This window comes from Heterocephalus glaber, unplaced genomic scaffold, assembly GCF_053883595.1.
Source record: "Heterocephalus glaber isolate CG9 unplaced genomic scaffold, H.glaber_assembly_v1.0 deba00001600, whole genome shotgun sequence".
Lineage (NCBI taxonomy): Eukaryota > Metazoa > Chordata > Mammalia > Rodentia > Bathyergidae > Heterocephalus > Heterocephalus glaber.
The window spans coordinates 1,149,742-1,171,789 of NW_028258372.1; the positions used below are offsets into that span (position 1 = coordinate 1,149,742).

At 45.0% G+C, this 22,048-nt stretch overlaps 1 protein-coding gene across 5 annotated transcripts in view; it reads right to left on the reverse strand.

Annotated features, from left to right (window-relative positions):
- The window catches only part of Prox1 (prospero homeobox 1), a 50,203-nt gene that overhangs the window by 16,640 nt on the left and 11,515 nt on the right, over positions 1-22,048 (reverse strand). For all 5 annotated transcript variants that reach the window (XM_087194241.1, XM_087194243.1, XM_087194239.1 and 2 more), the window contains exons 3-4: positions 16,905-17,010; positions 10,891-11,085 (exon numbers count right to left, since the gene is read on the reverse strand). In XM_087194241.1, the coding sequence (XP_087050367.1) occupies positions 10,891-11,085; positions 16,905-17,010 (301 nt within the window). The remainder of the gene's footprint in view (positions 1-10,890; positions 11,086-16,904; positions 17,011-22,048) is intronic.

Consider the following 22,048-nt stretch of genomic DNA (forward strand, 5'->3'; position numbering starts at 1 on the left):
CCCTGACAGGGATTGCTGTGAGGAGCTGTGGCCTATGTGGAATCAGTCTGCTCCATCTCAACCACTCCTTCGAAATCCCACAGGCACGAGGCTGCCATCAGTAAATTTTGTCATTGTTCGGCCACTCCAGCCAAGGCAACAAATAAAGTGAGCAGCAAGTATAATGGCCAGTGCCAGTTCAGTCAATAAATTGTTTATGAATTTGAAAAGTGAGTCTCTAGCATCCCGGTGAGGGAGTTGCGACGTCTCCAAGGGCGCTGTAGAGATTTAGATCCGCAAAGAGGGCCTTGGGAGGAAGCTGCCACAGGCACCCTGGAGATTTCCACTGAGATAATTAAGCTGCTGCAGTGGAGTCACCGGGGTAGAAGTGGCCCCGCGTGGAAGCCATCTGGATTCCCAGGGCCTCCACACTCCAGTGCACAGCTTCGCTTTGTGACCAGGACTCAAGAGAGTTTCGACAGAGAACGCAGGATGTCATCTCTTCCAGAATCACAGCGTCTCAGGGCCAGGACAGAGCTCTGGGTCGCACTGTGTCCCTTTCCAGATGAGCAGAGTGGAGCCCAGTGAGAAAGGTGTGGCCAGAGGCAGCTCCAGGCAGATGCCCCTCCACCAGCCCTGCCATCTCCAGAACCCTGGGGCAGCTCCAGCCCGGCCTGTCCTCTACAGCTATGCATGGGGGAAGGAATCACGTTTTCTTTTTACGACCAGTGTTGCTTTGAATACCTGTCCCCATTCTGATGAGAGTTCCCGAATGGTTCCTTTGTTTATTTCCCTGTTTGGGGTCAGCAGGAAATGAGACAATGGCTGGGCTACTGATGATGTAGCAACCACAAGGTTCCAGGTACTTGGCGGAGCAGACAAAGCTGAGTGGACGCTGATACAGCCCTTGCTTTGTGCTCACAGACTCGTGTAGCTTCATTTATTTCCTAGAACAACTCTGTGAGGTAGGCGCTATTGTGTTCCCTATTTTACAGATGAGGAAACTGAGACAGAGAGAGCAGGACAACTGCCAAGGGATTACTGCTTAGAGTGGCTGGGCTGGGATTTGACTTTGACTTGCCTGGCTTCTGGTCAATCTTCTTGAGTTCTACAGTGGTCCTGGTCCAGGGCCACTGGCAGTGGACATTCTCCCCAGAACATTTTCTTTCTAAGATTTCAAAATGATGCTTGTCTATAAAGCAATGTCTACTTCCAAGTGAACATTTTGTTTCCTGCCTGAGAATCATATCAAATAAAGAAAACCCAGAGTTTTCTTGCCATAGTTGTCATTTTTATGGACTCAAGTTCAAAACTAAGGCTCTTTCCTCAAATACCCCGCTACTTTACCTTTGAACACTGACAACATCTGGATAAGCAGAGTGGACCTGCCCATTTCTTACTTGACTGGATATGTCTGGTAGACACAATCAGATTTGCCAGAACATGTGCCAAGACGGAGGGATTGGTCTGGCCGGACCACTGTAACCAATAAATGTTACTGAGATGCCACTCAAGAAATCCGCCCTGGGAGGACAAACTTGTGGGATGAAAAAAAATCCTGTTTTGTGCATGTGAGGCACCAAACTCTGGAGAGGCCTCCCACACCTGGAATTCTGTCCTGTGGCTCAGGAACTGCAACCCCCAGGAGTTCTGGGGAAAACCTCTTTAAGAGTCATAAAGAGAAGGTACTATTTTCACAGCAGGTGATAAGTGCAGAGAGTCATCATCTTGAGAAGTGATGTATTCTGAGAATGGAGTTAAGTATAAAAAGGTTTAAACAAACCCTAGGTGATAAATCCACAATGAACTAATACTGGGAAGTTAGGAATCTGGGGTACATTTGAAAATGAGTCACTCAGTGACAGGTACCAGCCTCACCCAACATGCTCCCTGCCCAGGGCTGGGTGGTCCACTCATCTGACCACTTTTCTCCATATATATTTGGAATGGGCTCATGCAAATGTTTGTGAACAGTTTTGGTGTGTGTTAGAAAATCTTAGAAAGCTGGTGCCACTGAGCAACTCTTTTGCCAGAGGGGGTTTTCCCTAATCCTTACCAAGGTCTTTGTCCTAAGATTCTGAATTAGGATTTGGGACAATGACCTGACTACATTCCCCATGAAAAATATGAACTTACTCCTTCCCTATAAAACTAAAATCTTGTGCTCAAAGATTGAGTCTTCTGAAACATGTTGCAGTGGTTAGGAGATAAAAACGCATTCAACTCCACTGGGGAAGCTGCTTGTCATACACTAACACAGATCGATTAATTCAGATTGGAGGGGAATGAAACATACCGATCGTGTGACACCCATCATGTTAGGTTCTAAAAGTGATGGCAGCTCAGGCGAAAGCCAGCACACCTCAGCAGAAGGCAGTAGCCCTGGGAAATATATAGAATGCGACTTTGCAGGGGGAAATGTTTCAGCTGGTTTCCAAAACAGCCAAGTGTTAATCACTTTAAGTATCTAATAATAGGTCATTGTTGGGGGCTGGGGAGGCTTTGGTAACAGAAAGAGGGGCAGTAGATTGGGGTAGAGTGCAGAGGAGAGATGAAGAGTCCATTCAGAGAACAGGAGCCTCTGACGACTACAGCTCGCACAGCGAGGCCAGACGGACACTGTCTATACTCACATTTTCAACTGCTTTCGGAAGATTGGCAAAATGTGGCAATGTGCAGGGAGAAGAACAGGGGTAGGGGCAGTCGTGGGGGGTGGCGGAGGGGCGTCCGTGTAATAAACAGTGTCTAATAACCCCTCGCTCTCGCCCTGTCCCTGCCGCACACTGGAAGCAATCACTTGGTGTCTTTCCAAATTGCAAGTCTGAAGACGTCTGTCCTCGAGGTGGGGAGCTATTCAGAGCAGCTCTTCATGGGAGGAAGGAGGATGTCAGGAAGGTGGTGAGGGCCAGTGAGGGGTGCAGGGGTAAAGTGACACCTCGCTTCTCATTGTGGACTTTGGAGTGATTTGGGCAAGAAAACTGGGCCATCTGGAGTTCAGAAGTCGAGGAAAATGGGGAAGAAGCAGGAAGATGAATACATGATCATCAGCCACACAAAAGAATGAAGCAGAAAGAAGCCTGGATTTGGGCACTCGCGTCTGGCAAGGAGGCCGGCAGCAGGGCTAATGAAGCATTTGCGATGTGGGACGTTTGCCAGCGCAACAAAGAAGATGTGCTTGGGCTCTGCAGATGTGCCAGGGCCCCCAGAGCAAAATAATGACATAATCACCATCAGTGTCACAGACCAGACCGTACACAAGGTGACAGGGGAGAGGAGGAAGCCTGTAATACACACACGGGACCCACTCTCCTGGCCCACAACGGCTGCGGCCCCGAGGGCCGGTGCAGCCAGGGCCTCCGTGCGGACCCAAGGTTAGGCCAGGGCCCGGCAGTGCTGGGCGTTCTCCACCCAGCCCCAGCTCCTCCAATGAGGCAACAGAAGTCTGCAAAGCTTCAGAGAGCCTAGGACCGAATGCAAGAGGCCGGAAAAACAGGACTAAGGCAAGAAGGGGCAGTGGGTTTCTGGGAGTCCAGCCACCACCCCCGCCTTGTGACTTGCATTAACCTGAGACCACACAGCCTAAGGTAGAGACAGCAGCATGGATGTCCAGGGTTCAGACTGCGAAGAAAATGCAAGAAATACCTGGGGGAACGTGGAGGGGAGGGGACACAGATTAGCACTAAATGGGCCACCTCAAAGTGAGTGAGAAAGCAGCCCCAGGCCCAAGGCAGCCGCCCCTGCTCATTGGAAACAAGGTCTCTCAGCGGGCCCCTGTCACCTGCTGTGGCTCCCGCTCAGTAAGGTGGGTGTGTTAGTACAGCTGCCTGGCTTTTAAGTGAAAGTGAAAGTCTGTTTGAGGAGCTGAAAGAACAATAGCTCTGAGCCTGGAAGAAGAGCTCCAAGCACAAAGGACTTGGCCACACTAGTGTCCCTTTTCATTGCTTCTCATGAAAGATTCATAAGGATAACTTTAATTTTTTATGACCCCCTTTTTGGTATGACTATATTAGTTGTGTCAACTTCCAAATTCGGGTTGTCTTTCCATACCAAAAGGTCTGTCGTGAAATTGTTCTCAAAGAGCACTAGGGGCAGAGTGGATTGTGGCCACCCTGCGGGTGTCTCCCTCCCAAAGAAGCAGGCACACAGATTCCCTTTAAACATGGTCCCCTTCAGCCCTGAAGCTGCCATGAGGGGACACCGGAGTTATTTTCACCCTAATTTGTAGTTCAGCGGCTCCTCGGAAGGACGATTATATTTGTTTTTCTTGGCTTCACCCTATTTAACAGAAAGAGTGGTATAATGATCATTAAGGGATACTTGTCCTTTTCCTAGACTTCTCTGACGGCCATCCGCACAGTGCATCTTTATTCTGCATCTCAGCTGAAAATGGGAGGGGGTGGGGACAGATTGTTTGTTTTATGTCATGTTATAAAACAGCCCTGCAGATTGGCTTAAGGCAAATTTTTAAAACTAGAACACTCTCCTTTTAAGAATTAAACTCCGATGCACTGCTGGGAAAGAAATGCCTGCAAAAACATTTATTGTTGCAAATTGACATCCACGCTCTGCAGAGAAATAAGTGAATGATCTTAAAAATTTCTGCCCTATGACTGACAAAGAAGCAGAGTTAAGAGCTGAATACCATCTGGGAGGAAAAGGAGCGAATGTGATTGAAAATATTATCTGCCCTGTGAAAAGCGATCGGCAACTTGGAGCAAGCTTTGGTTTTGCTAAATGAGTTTGTTTAATCCGGATGAAGTAAACAGGCTCGATTTCAATAGGCTGCTAGGGTTTCTCCAGACATTGCCTCCAGGATGCGCAGAGCACAAAGACTCATCCCACTAAATGCTCCAGCCACCACGGGCGGCTCTGCGAAGGAACTTGTGCGCCCTGTCCCATTGATAACCCTTTGTGGGGAGAAGAGAAACAGGCGAGGCAAGGGGCCCTGAATGTCACACAATAGACATCCCTCCACACTCAGTTTCTGAACTTTCCCCATCTCTGAAGGACAATTAATTACGAAGGCCTTAGGGGTAGGTGGGAGCAAGGCAAAGCCCACTGCTGGCCTGGCACCCCAGCCACCTCCTCTGTGTTCACTAAATGCTTCTCCTGTTGGGGTACAGCCAGCCAGAGAGAGTCGATAGATCATGCGGGAGGTGAGGGAGGAAAGCAAAAGATTTTTTTGTGTGTGCGCCTGCCCTTGTATAATTCTATTCTCACTGTGAACTCATCCATACACAAAACACAAGGACAATTTTTTTTTTTTTAAAGAGAGAAAAGCCACGGGGTAGGTTACAGTCAGAAACGGGCTCTCCGTGGTGTGTTAAAAAGGATGGTCTTTTCACCAAATCATTTCACAGAGGCAAAACAGACAAACACAAAGAGTTGAGACTTTTTCTCCTACATTAAATGGAGTAACTGATAAGGTCAGACATATGATACCTAAAGACATGAATCTGTGAACTCTTGAAGTCAAAGGCCCTCTCTGTGCTGAGGAACAATCTTTCAAAGGAAATAGATCATAGAACTCCACTGAACCCCCTTTAAACTTTATGAAGCAGGAGGAGAAAAAGCTCTAAGTAGGGAAGCTTGACAGAAGAGCCTTGAACTATTTTCTGAAGGAAAGATGAGACCCTCCCTAGGCTGCCACAAAACATCTTTTTTTTTTCTAAAGGCTCCTCTGAACTTTGATATGCGCCAAGACACTGCTATTGAAAGCTGTATAATTATGTGCTATAGCCACTGCAGAAATGCTTTGTTCACCCCAACAAAGGACAATAAGCAAAGTAAAGCGACATTACGCTGTATCTTTTTCTTTAAGAATGTTGAGAAAGGTCATGGAATGCTATAACTAATAAAGCTGTTGAGTAAGAAGGTTTTCAAGTTGCTCTTACTGTGCTTGAATATAACCCAATGACAAAAAAGACACAGGGAGCTAAAAATGCAATGACATTACCAAATAGATGATAAATCAATGGGCTCGCTTCATTATACTGATGAACACCTTGAATCTCAAAGGACGGTGGCACAGAATGAGCCTCGTGCTCCCTCGGGGTGCCACCCCCAGCCCCCCGCCCTTCAGCCGCACTTGCAGCATTTCAGGCAATCTCTCTGCAGAAGGAACAAGCTCCCAGACAGCCATGTGTCTACATATATTTAGGGAGCATTCATTTAGTCGCTTAAAAGATCAATTTGGCTTGTCAATGGCGACACTGGCAAGGGAAGAAATGGTAAGTGTTTCTCTTCCTCCTCGCCACCCACCAAGAGTGCGTTGTACGAGCTCTTGGACGGCCCAGCCAAGAGACAGCGAGAGCGGAGAGCGGTCTGTAATCACGTGCCAGCTTGCTGCGCGATCACTCATATTTAAGTATCTGTTTGGAGCAGAGGAAAGCGCTTCCTAAATCCACCTGTCCTCATTCTTCTTTAAAGAGGTGACAACGTGAGTGAAAGATTTCCAGATATATTCACTCAGACGTGGGTTTGCTGGAAGGCGGGGGGGGGGTGGGAGGGGCGTGATGGAGAGGGTGTATTCGGTCCGCTCGTGAGGATAGATTCAGTCGGGGGTCCGCGGGAGGGGGCGCCGCTGTTTGATTTCCCGTTTTCCAGAAGAAAGGGAGGGACTTCAGGAGGAGGCCTGCGGGAGGGCCCCTCTTGCCCGCCACGTCACGTGTCACCTGGAGTCTGAGGTGGCCCATTCCCCTGAGAGCACGCTGGTCCCACCAGCACCTTAGGGAGTGGTACTTCCGAGCCCCTGGATGGAGAAGTCAGGTTCTCTAGTCTGTGCATTTGCAAACCTTTCACCGCCCAAACCCGGGCCTTTCCTGAGGGCAGGGAGATTAGCCCTTCTCTCTGGCAGCCTGGACACAGCCCACAGGTAATGACTGAGCAGGGCAGGAACGTCGGCTGCCTGGCTTTCCACAGCGGCGGCAGTGGGGATCGGGTGTCAGGGCACCCCAGACTGACAGAGTGCACCCTGTGCCCGACGAAGTGCCCGCCACGGTCTCCTCTCCATCTACACCCACAACCCCCAGCGTTTTCCTTTCTCAGCTGTACCCTGGAGAATGCAGTCAAATCTTGGGGGCCCTGGGCTGCTTTTTTAGCACAAGTAACCTTTGTCAGTGAGATGAGTTGGGTTCTCTGCACAACTGGTAAACTGGCCCCAGAAGCTTGACAGCGATCCTGAGCTGCCTGCTCTGCTACAGTTGTGAGGGAGATGGAAAAAAAAAAAGTAACGAAAAACAACTCATCTGCCCCTAAAGTCAGAAGTATCTGAATGATTTAAAAACTGAGAAGGAATGCCAAGACCCCTTTCCCTCTCCAGAAAAAAGAAAATAAAATAAACTTTTTGGAAGCTCTTCAAAGCGTGGAAATATATACCGTCACACCTGGAAAGACAAATTTATCGTTGCCAATCTCACTGCATGTGAGAGGCAGGAGCGAGAGAAAGGCCCGTAACTGAACACCCCTCCCGGGCACACCTCTGCCGCCGCCCGCTCCGGGCCAGGCGCCCCGCCCCGTGCCAAGCAGACAGCTTCCCTTGCCCTAGCACAAACCAAAAGTGTGCTGCTTTTTTCCCCCTCCCCCTTCAATGCCTCTTCTTCCACATCCCCTGGGACATCTCAAACTCTCACCACCCTAAGTCTGGACACTGTGCCAAGAATCTTGGCAATTGTGTAAACTGATACAAAAGGCAGAACTAGCTCTCCTGTCACTTAGAAGGTTCTGACTCATGAAAGGCAGGAAATGCAGGGTCCACAAGAGAGAGACGCAAGCCACTCCCTCTCTGCCAGTGATAAACCTTCCCCATCTGCTTTATTTTCCCGTAGGCCAGGGGTCAGCCGCCTCTCCAGCCTGGAGAGCCATCAGCAGCAGGGACAGGAGGGGAGGGGTAAGGAGAGACAGAGGTGCCACGGCAAGCTGTGACAGAGCAGAGACAGAGCAGACAGCCAAAAAAAGCCAAGGCGTAGAGAGGAGAAGGGAAGGAAGAAACTCTCCTAGCAAACGAAAAGATCTTCATCAACCCTGGCTCTACTTGCGCCCATCCATTTAGAATAAATTCCAAAACATAAAGTTTTAATCAAACCGGACTGTTTCTATTCTGTTAATGTTGGGGTCATTATTACTGTCCACGTACGTAAGTTAATATTGGTGAAACGCTTCAGAAAACGGCTGGAACATTAGCAAATGGTCAATAGACGTTAGCCGCGTTATTGTTGCTATAAACAACTGATGAAGAAATTTAAATGTGCAATCAATAAGACATTTGGTTTTGCGGCCCACTCATTCTCAGGTGGGCTAATGTATTCCTCTGCGTCGACTGGCTCCTTGGGCAGTAGGTAGGTACAACTGCGCTCTTTCTACCACACGTCACATCTTTTGGAAAATTGAAAGAAGGGTTCCTACTTTGCCATGCCCTCCACTTGCTCATTCTTAACCCACAGCCTGCTTCACGTGATCTTAAGAAACCTCAATTCGGAAGAGAAGCACAGCATACACTATCGTGGAGGCATTTGGCTGGAGGTGGCCGGTCCACTTTTGGCTTGCAGCCATGGTCCACACTGGGAAAGCTCTAGTGATAAGGACGGCGGCTTCTGAAGCATCTCACTTAAGCAGAGACCTCTATGCCCCGTGGCACAGAAAGAAAGGAACCCTCTTATCTGAGACTTTCGTTATTACTAACAAAATACTAATAACAAAAGTGCCAGGCCGTGAGGCTAAATTAAAAACTCTACTTCTCACACTTCTGGAAAGAGTGTTTTTTAGCGAACGGGGAATTAGGCCCAGCATAGTCTAATAACTTGTCTAAAGTCACATGTGAAGTGACAAAATTCCAGCCCAGGCTCCAAGCTCCTTGCAAGGCAGTCTTAAAATAGACACTGCAGATAAAGTAGAGGTGGCCTGGCTGGAAGTGGCTCTGATTCACAAAGAGAGAAATATCAGATGTTAATCATATTAGAGACGGATTTAGATGATGCTAAATGGAGCAGCTTGTTCGGTGGGTATCTCTTGATGCCAGTGTCTACTGTTTATGTCATTTTGGTCCTTGTGGAGAGAGGAGGGGATTAAATTCCAACCAGGTAAGGTTTAAACAGCCCTACAAATCCTAATGTGCACTTTCAGGATTTGTTGCCTTGAGTACATTACACAGCAGAAATGCAGAAATCAGCTGATGAATCTCAGGCAATTCTTTTATGAAGGTTGATGCATGCTGCCTGGTGACTATTTGTGTCATAATATAACGTAAATAATTTACTAGCACACAGCAGAAGTCTCTTACGGTTTAGGGTAACAGACCTATCAAAAAGGGAGGGAAAGAAATGAAACTCTTAACAAGATGTCTTTAAAATCTTTAGCCACACTCTCTAGCTTTAGAAGAAATTTGCTTGTGTTCTGTCCACATAATAAACCAGGGCTCTGTTACAACAGAGACTTAAAAAATATACTGATTTTAGAAGAGTGGATCAGCACTCTAAAAGTCTCTCCTTTTAATGTGGTCAGCAAAAGAAAAAGTTCATCTACAACATGTTTAGCAGAAATACATTGGTACCTTGTACGTACCATGCAGAGGTACATTGGTAGCTTATAGAATAATCATTCCAATTTTCAAGAAGAAGCAATGACTTCCCAGGTGCTAAGCTCACACACTTTGTTCTTTATAAACCCCCATCACTGACCTGCACTGCCCAGGACATTAAGGAGAAGGGACAAGAAAATGAGCAAGCAGGGAGGGGTGAGGTCCCTGTACTCACAGGGTCAGGCCAATGTGCCCCTCTCTTCCATGAATAAGAGCTTTCTGGGTATTCCTAGATACCTAGCTGCAGGAGCAAAGCAAGAACATTAACAGAAGATCCCTTTAAAAGCAGATGTAGGGGGAAAAAGTCCTACCCTCAGGGGGGCACAATGTCTAGTCAAGACAAAACAAAAAATGCACCAAATCTGCCCACCCAGCCTGTCTTCCTCACTGGGGGTTTGGTCTGCAGAAGTCTTGCCACATTCCCACGTCCAACTATTGCTGCCTTAGCCCACAGGGCTCAGCAAAATGCCTTGAGAGTCCCGGGAGATTTTCCAGTGTTGTCCCATGGAGACGAGACCCGTCACATGGGGCTGAGAACTGTGCGCTGAGGCACCCCATTCGCCTGTACAGAAACAGCTCACGCATAGCTCTGCATCTTTCATTGTCCCTCAGGTATGGGTATAGCTCACTGGGAACTTTCCACGCTGCTCTGTGTGTCTAGAATGAGCATGTTGTAGATACACACAAGACTGTCTATGAGCACAGCGAGACAGGGCAATACAACTGGGAAGATACACACACACACACACAACATCAAGGCACAAGTCTCTCCTCCTCAAACCTCAAAAATAAAAATAAAACCACCCTCCCAAAGATATGCACGGATCTTTTCTGATATATATTCAGTAAATTCTCCTATCATTTCTGCCATCCAGGAAATGAAAGGTGATTCAAATCAGAAACCATGGGATTACTTCCCCATCAACAGTTCTAGACTTTTTCAGAAAACAACTTTTGTACCTACCATTGCATGTAACATATATCAACTCTACTGACTGCCCAGATTCGAAGTGTGGAGAAGGTCTATTGGAGCAGGGACCTCTTCCCTGGAGAAGTCACGCTGTATCTGCTCCTTGCTGCCCTTTTCTGTGGACTCTTCAGTTCTCTTTTCTGTAACTCAGTGGGGCTAAAGAGCCAGTGAATGGGACCAGAAATAGCAGTGGGTCCACTCCCTCTGGTTCTGATGGGAAGGTCTACAATGTTGCTTTACCTGTTCCTCTGCTGGTGTGGTAATGTAGGAGACCATCATAAAAACCCAGGGGGAAACATTTCTTAAAAAAATCAAATTTTATATAAGGTAAAAGGGAGATGACCAAAAAATGAAGATTAGTTCCTACCTCAAAGTCATTTGCTTTATTGTAGTGCATGTTCAGGGCCCTGTACAGCTCGCAGTCTCTGGTTATGGACAACTCTTCCGTGCTGGTGACCCCATCGTTGATGGCTTGACGGGCGTACTTCTCCATCTGAATGTAGTAAAACTCGCGGAAATTGCTAAACCACTTGATGAGCTGAGAGGTAATGCATCTGTTGAACTGATAAATTCAAATGTTGATAAAAATAAGAATATCACCATCTTGTTCATTTATTTTTTTAAAACATTTGACACATTTTTAAAGTTCCCCTCTCCTCTTTACTTGGAAACGAAAGCATTTGCACCAAAATGGCGTCAGGAGAGGCAGGAGCAATGATTTACCTAGAGAATTATTATAAAATAGATCACTAATGGAAATCACATCATGGTCCTCCACATTTCCAATGCAAAGCTCACATACTAAGTCAGATATTCCTTGAGCTGAGTATCTTTTAAAAATAACACTGATTTTCGCCTTTCAGTAGCACAAAATGCACCTGCGCATTTCTTATGGAAATCCATTCAAGCCACAGACCCCCAGGAAGAATTATCACTCTCAAGTGTGAAAGACTGCAAGCCCCATAATGGTACCACTAGTGTGATCCACATTTTTTGTGACCTGCATGTTTAAAAATGAGAGTTCACACCATCACATGACAGCTCCTTCAACCCAGGAAAATGGCTGGCCAACCAAACAGGAGGAATCTGGTACCCGCTTGGGTTTTGGTCATAGGAGATCCCCACCCACGCCCATCTGGCTCCACCTCCGCTTACTGTTTGCCCATAGCATTAGCTTCTGGTGTGGTCCGCTCCGACCTTGGTACCTGTTCCTCTGTCCCCAGCAGCCAGCTTTGGATAAGACCCACGCCCTCTTCCCTGGGTGCTACTGCCACTTGGGAGGCACAGTTAAGACCAGAGAAACACAGCCTTTATGACATGTTTTCGAAATGGCAAGTTACTAGAACATGGTTAGGCATTAAAACTTTGTTTACCAAGGTTTCCCAGTGACCTTTGCAATGACGGTGTCTTCCTGGGTGTGCTGCAAATGATACCATCCTTATTGACAGTCCTCTGTTTGTGTAAAGGACAGATGCGTCTCAACTTGCCAAGTCAAAACCAATAAATCCAAAGCTTTACATTAGGCGGGCTGACAGACACCCCCTGCCTTTTGTCATCCCTTCCCTGGGCCCCCAGAAAAAGATGTACATTCATCAAAAATCAACAAAGAGCACTTATCGAACTGGCCATGAGAACATCCAGACTCCCACAAGATGACAGCTAAAGTGTGTATCGGGGCCTTAATTACTACACAGAAAGTTGTTTCCATACTAGCAAAGATAATAACTGAATGAAAATTTATGGTAGAGAATGGAAGTAACAAGGAACCAGAAGCAGGGAGACTGGTGTTTCTCCCAAAAGGCCAACTTGCATCATAATTGCCATGGAGTTGCAAGAGCCCTTACAGATAATTGACCAGAAAATGATTAAGTCATCAGCAAATCGCTTCTGCTTGCAAGAGTTCAAACATGTACTTAACCTATCCAAGAATTATATTTTCACTCTGTGTGCCTGCTCTGTCTCTATTCAGCCTCGCGGGGAACCCGATTAAAAAGACAACTGAAGGACCCCCGTTATCTGATCTTCTGGTTGCCGATTTCAATAGAACTTAAACCCATTACGATTTGCTGAACTTGGAGTTCTTTCCATTTTATCTCAGCAGTAAAATACACTGTCCAAATTTCCAGACACTGAGATAAGGACTACAGGCCCCGTGACGGCTTACTGTTCCTTTTTAATTCTTTTAGAATAAGAAACAAAACATTACAAAATGATAGCAGGCTGTGCACTGGGGAATGAAAATTGCTTTGACATGGAGATTAGGCTTCTGTATTGTTACAAGACATTGTCTCATACGGACAAGAGTACTGTAGAGGAAAAAATAGAAGGGTATTTTTTTTTCTAGAATGGTCATGAATGACCTAATGGGAGAGGACAAAAAAGTAAGTGCACTTGCCATTATTTACGAATGGGACATAAAGGGAGATTTAAAGCTTATTGTTGGAGAATGGAAATACCAGAGAGAAAGAATGGTCAGAAACAACAGAGGCCCCAAACACAGGGCAAGCAAATGGCCAGCACCGCAGCTTGCGGGATAGGGCTCCCCTCCACCAGAAGGGGCCTGAAATCTGCTGTGTTCATTCCTGGCTAAAAGCAAAACCAAAGCAAGCCGACTCGTCCAGATATTTGCATCGGGAGAGGAAAAGTGTTAAACTTGAAAGAGTTAATTTCCCGCGTTGTGTAGTGGCTTACAAGAAAAGGATCAATTGTTCTGTAAAGGCAAGCTCTGTAATGTGTTAATGTGTTACTGCAAAAACTAATCGCTACAATAAAGAGCCTGTGTTTCCACAGTGTACGGGTCTCTGTGACTTTGATTAATGCTTCCCACGGGACATCTCAGCCTCAATATGGGCTGAAGAAACTTCCTAAATATTCAATGAGCATGGTCAAAAGATGTATAAAACAAATCAACCTGACACCTTAATCTGGCTAGGCAGCGGTTGACTCAAGGGGTGGAGGGAGGAGATACATCATTTAACACTGCTGGCTTGAAAGGCTGTGAGCGTCTGTTCTTCAAAGCTGAAATGACACTGAATCTGTTGCACTTAGCGCTCTAGGAGTTATTAGTTTGCACATTAAATTCAGCACCCAGTAGTGAACAAGAGAAGCAGTGTGGTCCACCCCCCACCCCCGGCACCTCTCTCCCTTTTGCTCACTTGCCCTCCTCAGAGGATCTGAAGCCCCGGTGAGCTGAGCTTTGTGTCTGGTGAAATGTCATCATGAGGGAATTAAGTTGGACTCGCCATGAGAACGCGGAACTTTGCGTAGATCCTGACTCTAGGAGGTAAAGTAAGTTGAGCTGGGATTCGCCTTCAGATCCACTTTCACTGCAGAACCCATTGTGTCAACATCTCTGGAGTGTGGGTGATTCCCCCACCTCCTCTTTCCTCAGTAATTGAAAGGCATCTCCCTCCTGCCCCAGTGGGTTCTCTGGGGGAGAGCTGAGCACTGTGTCCACTCCTAGAAAACAATGCCAAGAGGGCAGCTCCCCTCCCCACTACCTTCCTAGCTGGCTGGGGACCAACCCCCTCTAGCACTACCACCCACTGCAGCTTTGAAAAGAAACGCTTTCTGCCCATATCATCTTTCTTGGTTTATTTGTGAGCAAAACTAACTTCTGATCACTATTTGAAGGGAAATGACTTTCCAATTTGGAAAAGTACATTTTATTAGAACTACAAATTGTCTTCCGTGAATGTGGTCACAATCAAAGCAAAGCTCATGTTATTATGACAAGCATTACTTGGTCCATAGACACATGAGTATGTCTTTTTTAAAATTCCCGATACGGGGTTTCACAGCTGATAATATCTCAAGGTTGCTTTTCTCATTTCTCATTTCAATCCTGCAGTGGTTTCTTAAATCCTGACCAAAATAAAGCTTTGAAGTGTGTATTCACATACTGAGAATAGCTCTTTCAGCCTTGTGAAGAAGTATCCACATTTGTATATTTCCCTAGGTAGACAAAGATATAAATGTGCTATATTTAGCATAATGTATGCACACTACATGCAGCATTATATATGTATACTATGTGTGTATATGCCATACATTGTCAACATTCAAATTCAGAACCATGCTTAACACTAACAAAATCTCAGAACGTTCTCTCATTGCTTCCTGGAAGTCTAGGCCACCATTCCTGGACTACTCTACTCTTCCATGTTCGACTTCCTATTCTCATTAGTGTAGCTCAGGAAATACAAATTCATTTATTACTGGCCAAATAAAAAACATAATTAGGAAATTTAAAATGTATAATTCATTCTAAAAGTAAAAGAGAAATGAACTTCAGTGGTTTTCTTTGTATTATGTCCAGTGGGCTCCTCCCCATTAGAGTGGATAATTATAATTTAACCAAACTCACATATCCTTTAACAGCCTTCTCTTCTAGTATGAAGGTATGGATGGAATCAGTAACCTGTACACTAACACTTTTAAAAAAATAAAGTCTTCAACCAGCTATTTAATTGTTATTTATGCAGAGTAGGTAATTCTTTGTAAAGCTGAACTATTAGACACATTCTCAAGGAATGGGACTGCTTCCGGTGCACAGTACTTGTAAAGCTGCAGATCAATAACCTTCCCACCGGTGCCTCCACCCTGCACACAGGCGCACACACAACGTGAATGTTTCCAGCGTCTGCATCTACTGCGGGGCGGGGGTGCTGGCTCAGGTAGCTGCTGGCTCCCCCTCCCAGGTGGGTGCATTTCAGGGACGGGTGAGTGGGCCCTGGCTGTGCAGTCTATAAAGCTCTCTGGCCTCCCTCTGGATGAAAAGTGCTGTACAGATAATATAAGCCACTGTGATAATTATCACCACATTGCCGATGATTGCACTAAGAGGAATGGAGGAAACAGGGACACATGTGTGAGTGTGAGTGAGTGTGTGTGCACACGAGAACTCTTTGCTCCCTCTGTTCCACAGCCCTCTCTTAGGACCAAAGCGCTGGGAGCATCACCCGGAAGACAAACTTTGACGGCGTCTACCAGGCTCTAGAAGCTGCCCAGTGCCGGACGAGCTGATCAAGTCCCTTCCACAGGTCTAGCCTGGATGTCACCCCTAGAAGGCCAGCACCCTTTCCTGTCCTCCTGTGTCTCTCAGCCTGTTGTGCAGGGACGCGAGCTCAGACAGCCCTTTACATTTTGGACTCTCTGCCTGCTCCATCCTGCCCAGCCTGCTGGTCCTGAATGAGGAGAAAACACGCCTTCCGCTTCAGGAGCACAGCTGAGGAAGGAGGACGAGAAAAGGCTGCAGTTGATACACAACTCAAAAACAAACAGGAGGGGAAACAGAACTCTTCCTATAAGGCCAAACAAAACATCAGCGAAGGAAGCTGAAGTGAGTTGGCTTGCAAAACGGGGCCTGGGAAGCAAGTTGGGTCGCTGGGCACAGAGCACGCTGCGTGAAGGGGAGCAGTGCAGAGCGGGCCTGTGTTGGCAGCTTGTGAGTTCTCAGTGGCAGAAAGAACTTGTACATACGGGGGTGGGCAGAGAGGGGTGGAGGGAACAACCCAACCCTAATAAAGTAATCTCAGCTAATGTAATGTTTATCAAGTTCCTTGGATAATGATACCATGCATGTCATTATCATCAAAACCCAATCTATGTTTTTAAAAGTTACAGATGATTAACACAGCATCAAGATGATGCAAACAATTACTTAAAATCCACACACAGACACAGACACACGAGCGCACACACACGCATGCATATGCACACACACAAGACCAGGAGGTCCCAGTATTCTGTAGAATGGGGGAGGCTGCAGCTGTAGGCCGACAGCTTTCATATCCTCATTTGAATAATGTGTCCTGAATCTGTCACTTTATTCATTCTCCTTATGCTCAGTGTACTCTACATCAACAACAAATTAAGTTGTAAATAAGAGACAATCATCACTTTTGTTTTTAAGCAGCTACTGCATAGAGAATTTCAATGTATGCTCCTTTTTGACAGGGGGAAAAAAGGTGCTAGAGTTTGCTTTCATAGGCACAAATATGGGGAAACCAACAGAAACAAAAACAGAAACAGTTACTGCTGCAGTGGAGAGGGGGAAAAAATTCTCTAAAGCATAACCATCCACTACTACCGGAACTTTCTCCCAGGAAGCTACTGAAACCTATGAGGGCAGAAGCCAGGGTTGTCCGACTATGCTGGAAATCCATGTGACCCAGGGACACCAGCCCTTCCACCTTCATACACCAGGGGCATCTTTGCTCACACACCTTTAGACAAAGGACAAGTGCATTCAACCCATTGCAACACAGGTGTATTCATAAACGGATTCCACACTCATCTCGATTAACTTCCAAGGGTTCAAATCACTTCCACATGCACAGAAAATGAAAAAAGAAATCTAATAATAATAAAAGTCCCTACCTTTACATCGGAGAAGTAAGTCTTCAGCATATTGGAGCTGGGGTAACGGGTATAAAAGAACATGAGCTTTGCTTTTTTCAAGTGATTGGGTGACAATCCTTCCTGCATGTAGGATGCAATTGGTTAAGGCAAAAAAAAAAAAAAAAAAATCCACAAACAACAAGAACCTGTCCCTTCTGACCCCACAGCAGCCTCACTCCCAGGATATCTGGAGGCCCCGCCAAGCAACCCTGGGGATGCTGGGAGCTCCATGGCCCTGGCTACAGTGATCATTGGTGACAAAGTGACCAGTGCCTGCCAGGATGCAAGAGTTAGCTGCAGATTCTCAGCTACTTGGTGGGCAGGACAGCCCGGCCTTCCCCTGGTTCTAGGCCCGGATGCTATCCATATGCTCACTTGTTGCTAGGGAGACACATGCACCCAACATGTGCTGCACAACCCTTATCGTAAGACTTTTTTTCCTTCTCCGCAGTCGCGGTTCTGATTTTTAGTTCTCTCCACATTTCACACCAAATTATCCCCGATATGTGTGAGCATCTAAAATGCATTATTCTGAACACCTTTGTGTCAACTTTACATTTTACTTTTTGGTACAGTACTAGTCGAATGGGGCTCCTTGACTCTATTGCTTCCTCTCGTTATTATCTCCTTTTAATAGTTTCCTTTAAAATAACAGCTAAAACGTGGGAGGGGTACTTTTGGCAGAGAGATCGGGGAGGGGGTGTCGCTTTTGTTAAAGCAACTGTCCAAAACCAAATACAATTTGCCTGTCCTGGATTTACAGTTAACTCCTTTGAGAGTGACACCGTGGTTGGGGCTAACAGATCAATAAATGTGGGTTAGCAGATCAATAAATGGCCGCTTACCCCAAATAAGAAGGCCTATTTATCTGGAAACATCATTACCTTTTAGATCTGTAAACAGCGGCAACTAAAACAGTTCCCGAGAGAAAGTGAGGCTAACCATGACAATCCTGGCTTCCTGACTCTCGCCCGGATTCTTGGCACTCCGCGGTAGACTCAGAGCTGGGATGGCTCTGGTCACATCTGTGCCGCAGCCTGGCCCTGCCATTTCCTCAGCAAATTAATGGCTTTATAATTTATCAGAAATGAAGATGCACGTGGAGGAAATCAATGTGGTCCCCCACAAGGTCAATTAAGGGTCCTTGCTAGAACCTTCTCTAAGGATTCTCTCTTCAAGGAGAGGCTGGGAAAAATAAGGAGAAAAAGAAAAGAAAATATGCACACACACACACACACACACACACACAGAAAATACACTTTAATCAACCAACAGACATTTCACATCTTATGAAGAAAAGTCAGATAAACACATTTAGGAAAGAGAAAGCTTTCCCAAGTATAGCATGACTCATGAGAATGGAGCAAAACAAGAAAGGTATTAGATGCATAATCAAGTTAATATTGATAAGCTCTTCACTCCTTATAACAGAGTATTTAACCAAATGTTCTGCCGAGAATTTGTCCAATTAACATTTCCTTCCTGATCCCATGGCATTTGAGGAAAGAAGAACACCTTGGTTTGCAAATAGAAAAGCTAAGTAGTACTGTGGTTGTGTGTATGTGTGCACACATGTGTGTGTTAACTGAATATAAACAATGAAGAAAGAAAATCTGAGTTTCTATCTGTAAGCCAAAGCAGCTTAACTGAACTTGTGTTTTTGTTTGAGGTCCTCAATGATTACAAAGACGGTGATTTATGACTGACATACTTCTTGTGCCAAGGAAAGGGCTGAAAGGCCCTCCAGTCGCCTCCATTAGACTGATAGAGAAGACGAAAGGAGCCTAGCACTCTTCAGGGCCATCTGTCCAAATGGATAAGTGGAATAATGGTCGCAAGCTGTCTCCTCTTGCCTTGCGATAAGAGTTTCAGGCACGTCCCAACTTCCACACGTATTCTCAGATCTGGGTTCTAATCTTTTCTTTTGGCCCAATCCATGAAAACAACCTCATCTGTTTAATTTATTCTAAGTCCCAAATCTTTCAGAATTTAGTCCCATTCTAAATGCAAACTGGTTTGCTGTGTTTCTCAGATAGGCACGGAGCTACCAAAACTTCTTCATGCTTCCCTCCCATCTAAACTGTGCCAAGAAGTTTTGGTTCTTTTCATTAAAAATTTTTTTCCTTTATGTTTTGATCAGGATTTAGAGTCTTTTCACTTAGTGGGAAAAAAAATGATTCTGATTTGGATTTCTCAAGTTCAGTTTTTGCTTCAAAATGTTTCCTGTTGGCAGTACTTGGAACTGATCAATTGAAACGGAACACAGAATAAATCTTTATCTCTTGTTCATTGTGTAATTAAGATAAAATTCCCATAAAATATATGTTTCTAATAAACTATTAAAAATAGCTAATGAAACATTTAGAAGCCAACAGTTAGATAATCCTTTTTTTTCCTCCTCAAAATTAATCTGAACTGACCAATTGGTTAATTTCCCTTTTAAGTGCTTGTGCTGAAAAGCAACTGTTCTTCCAAGAAAGCAGTAGCTGTTTCCTGGATACTTACACACGCACAATGACTCACGATGGAAGAGATTCAGTAAACATACAGCTGTACTGAACACGAGCTAAGCTCCATTCAAGGCCAGGAAAGAAAATGAGCACAAATAAATATTAAGGAGGTAAGGGGGTGGGGGGAGGGGATGGAACGCAAACAAGATCTGTCCCCGCGGCTCGGCTCGTGTGGCTTTGCTTCAATTCTCTTAGCCATAGCTTTGTGAAGACAGATGACATTCAATTCTATGTGTAATGCAAAATAGACAATAACTGCTGAAACTTGAGACAGCTGCCAGGTGTAAAAAAAAAAATAGAAAGAAAAAAAGAAAAAGAAAAAAGAAGAAGAAAAGATGATAAATCCATAAATTAATGAAAGACATCTGCTCGAGAATATAAAAGATCAGAGAAGCAGGCTAGTGCAGCTGATCCTACAGTGGGGTCCAAACAACCTGAGAATCTAAGTGCTGTCTGTTTACCAAGCACAATATAACCTTACCTAAACAGCAGCGGCTGAGGAGCAGCCGAAGCAGCAAAAAGGCAAATGGAAGAATAATAGGCTGTGAAGGCTGCAAAGGAAAATTCTTTTTTTTCCAAGAGAAATCTGCACGGTGGCTAGATAGGTTATGCAGCAGTTCCGAGCAAATGCACTGGGTCTGCTTACGTCTTCCAAAGCAGTTTGGAACCTACAGAATTTTGGTTTTCCCCTTATTCTTGGATTAACTATTTCTAAGGGCTTTCCCTGAAAACCTCAAATGGGGAGCAAAGCTCTGGACTCTCATGTAATGGCAGTGACAGAGGAGGTTTGTGACTCCACTGACAAGTTCAGCATCATCAGTGGCATGGGTAGCATATAGACATCTTTTTTTAAAAGTTTACTTTATATTTTTTCTGGAGTTTGAGGTGGTTAGGAGTCATTAATCTACATGCTTCACCATCACTAATAACTAGGATGGACCCACAAGACTCCTAAAAATGTAAAAGATCAACTTCTGTAGATTGTTCCACATTTCAGAAATTCATTTCTAAGCCATGATTTTGGGTTGGATTTTAATTTCATAACCCTAAAAACACTCCTGTCTAAACTTTGAGTATTTTCAACCTTATTTCTAAGGGTGGAGTAGGGATAAGCAGACTGTCACAGGAAACAGGCTCAGTTTCTTCGCCTGCACATCTTAATGGCTTATAATACTGCTCTTGTGCTTTAATTGGGTGAATGCAAATGTTTGAGGCCTAAACAAGGCTATTTTTCTTGAGATGCAAAGAGGATGAGTGGCAAGGAACATCACGAAGAAAAGCAATTGGCTGTCTGTTTCTTTTTGAATTTGAATAAAACTTAATATTTGGTTAAATAGGTTCATTTGCAAAAACATTGGAACATATTTTTTAAATTCAAGACTTGAGCTCTTTGGCCAGGTGCACTGACATTTGGCTTAAGGTGCACACATCCAGGTTTCCTTCGTTCTCAAGAGGATGCCCAGGTAGTTTGCTCTCATCTGTAGCACAGGTATGTTTGGTGCACTTAATCTACAATGGGCTGTTTTGACAAGCTGATGTACTAAATTGTTCTTATCTTGGCTAGTTTGTTCAAAAATCAGATGATGCCCTTTGGATGAGGAATCATTCCTTAGGAATTAAATTATTTATAGCAATTTGGAAAACCACAACCTAAAAATGGAAACGTACTACTGGCGATCGTAGTGGTGCCATTTCAACTCATTTCTATTGCTCTTTTCTAGGAATCACTGTACAACGGGTTCAAATATGGCCCTGTATCCCTCCAGATGGAGTAAAACATCACTGTGATGCCCAGAGATTTCTTCAAACCAAGTTTGAGAAATCTGTCTGGAAAGATTTGTCCAAATAACTGGGTAGAATCGTGGGATATGTACACTATTTGGTAAATCAAGGGAAGAACTCACTGCCATACAGAGATAGAAACAGGAGCAAAGTGAATCCGATCCAATCTGACAACAAATACTTGGACCCTCAGCTACTTCAGAACTGTGGGACTACAGCAAATATCACTTGCCTATCCTCTTCTTCCAGGGAAAGAATATGTATGACAATGACCTGAATGGTTAAAAGTACAATGTAGCGGAAGAGAAGAAGGAAGTAGCAGAGGTTAGAAGGTCAAAAAGCAAAAAAATACAGTCATTAATTGCAGCAAGAGGCTCAAACATCCAGCCATATGAAGCAAAGACCTCCAGGTGTCGGCAACTAACATTTCATACAAACAAGGGTGTTTACCACCATCACTGCTCGACAGGATCTTATTGGCAGGGCACAGGAGAAGTTACTTCTCAGCAGAAGTTACTTCTCGGCAGGAGAAGTAACTATAGTTTCTTTACAGCCTTTGATACCTATAGAAGTAGAAGGAACTCATTCATTCAAATCCTCGAAATTCCTCTGGGGATTTAGAAAGAGAGGGCAAGCAAGACAATGTGTTCATGGCTGACACTTAAAGCAATGTAAAAGATTGGTTTTTTTCCCTAGAAGACTAAACTAACTTAAAAAGAAATAAAAAGGCACTATTAGAGTTATCTGGTAATAGTGAGAAGTCTAAGTTAAAGAATATAAACTAGCATCAGGAGCAAGAGTTTTAGAACTATGAAGCCTGGCTTCCAGTTT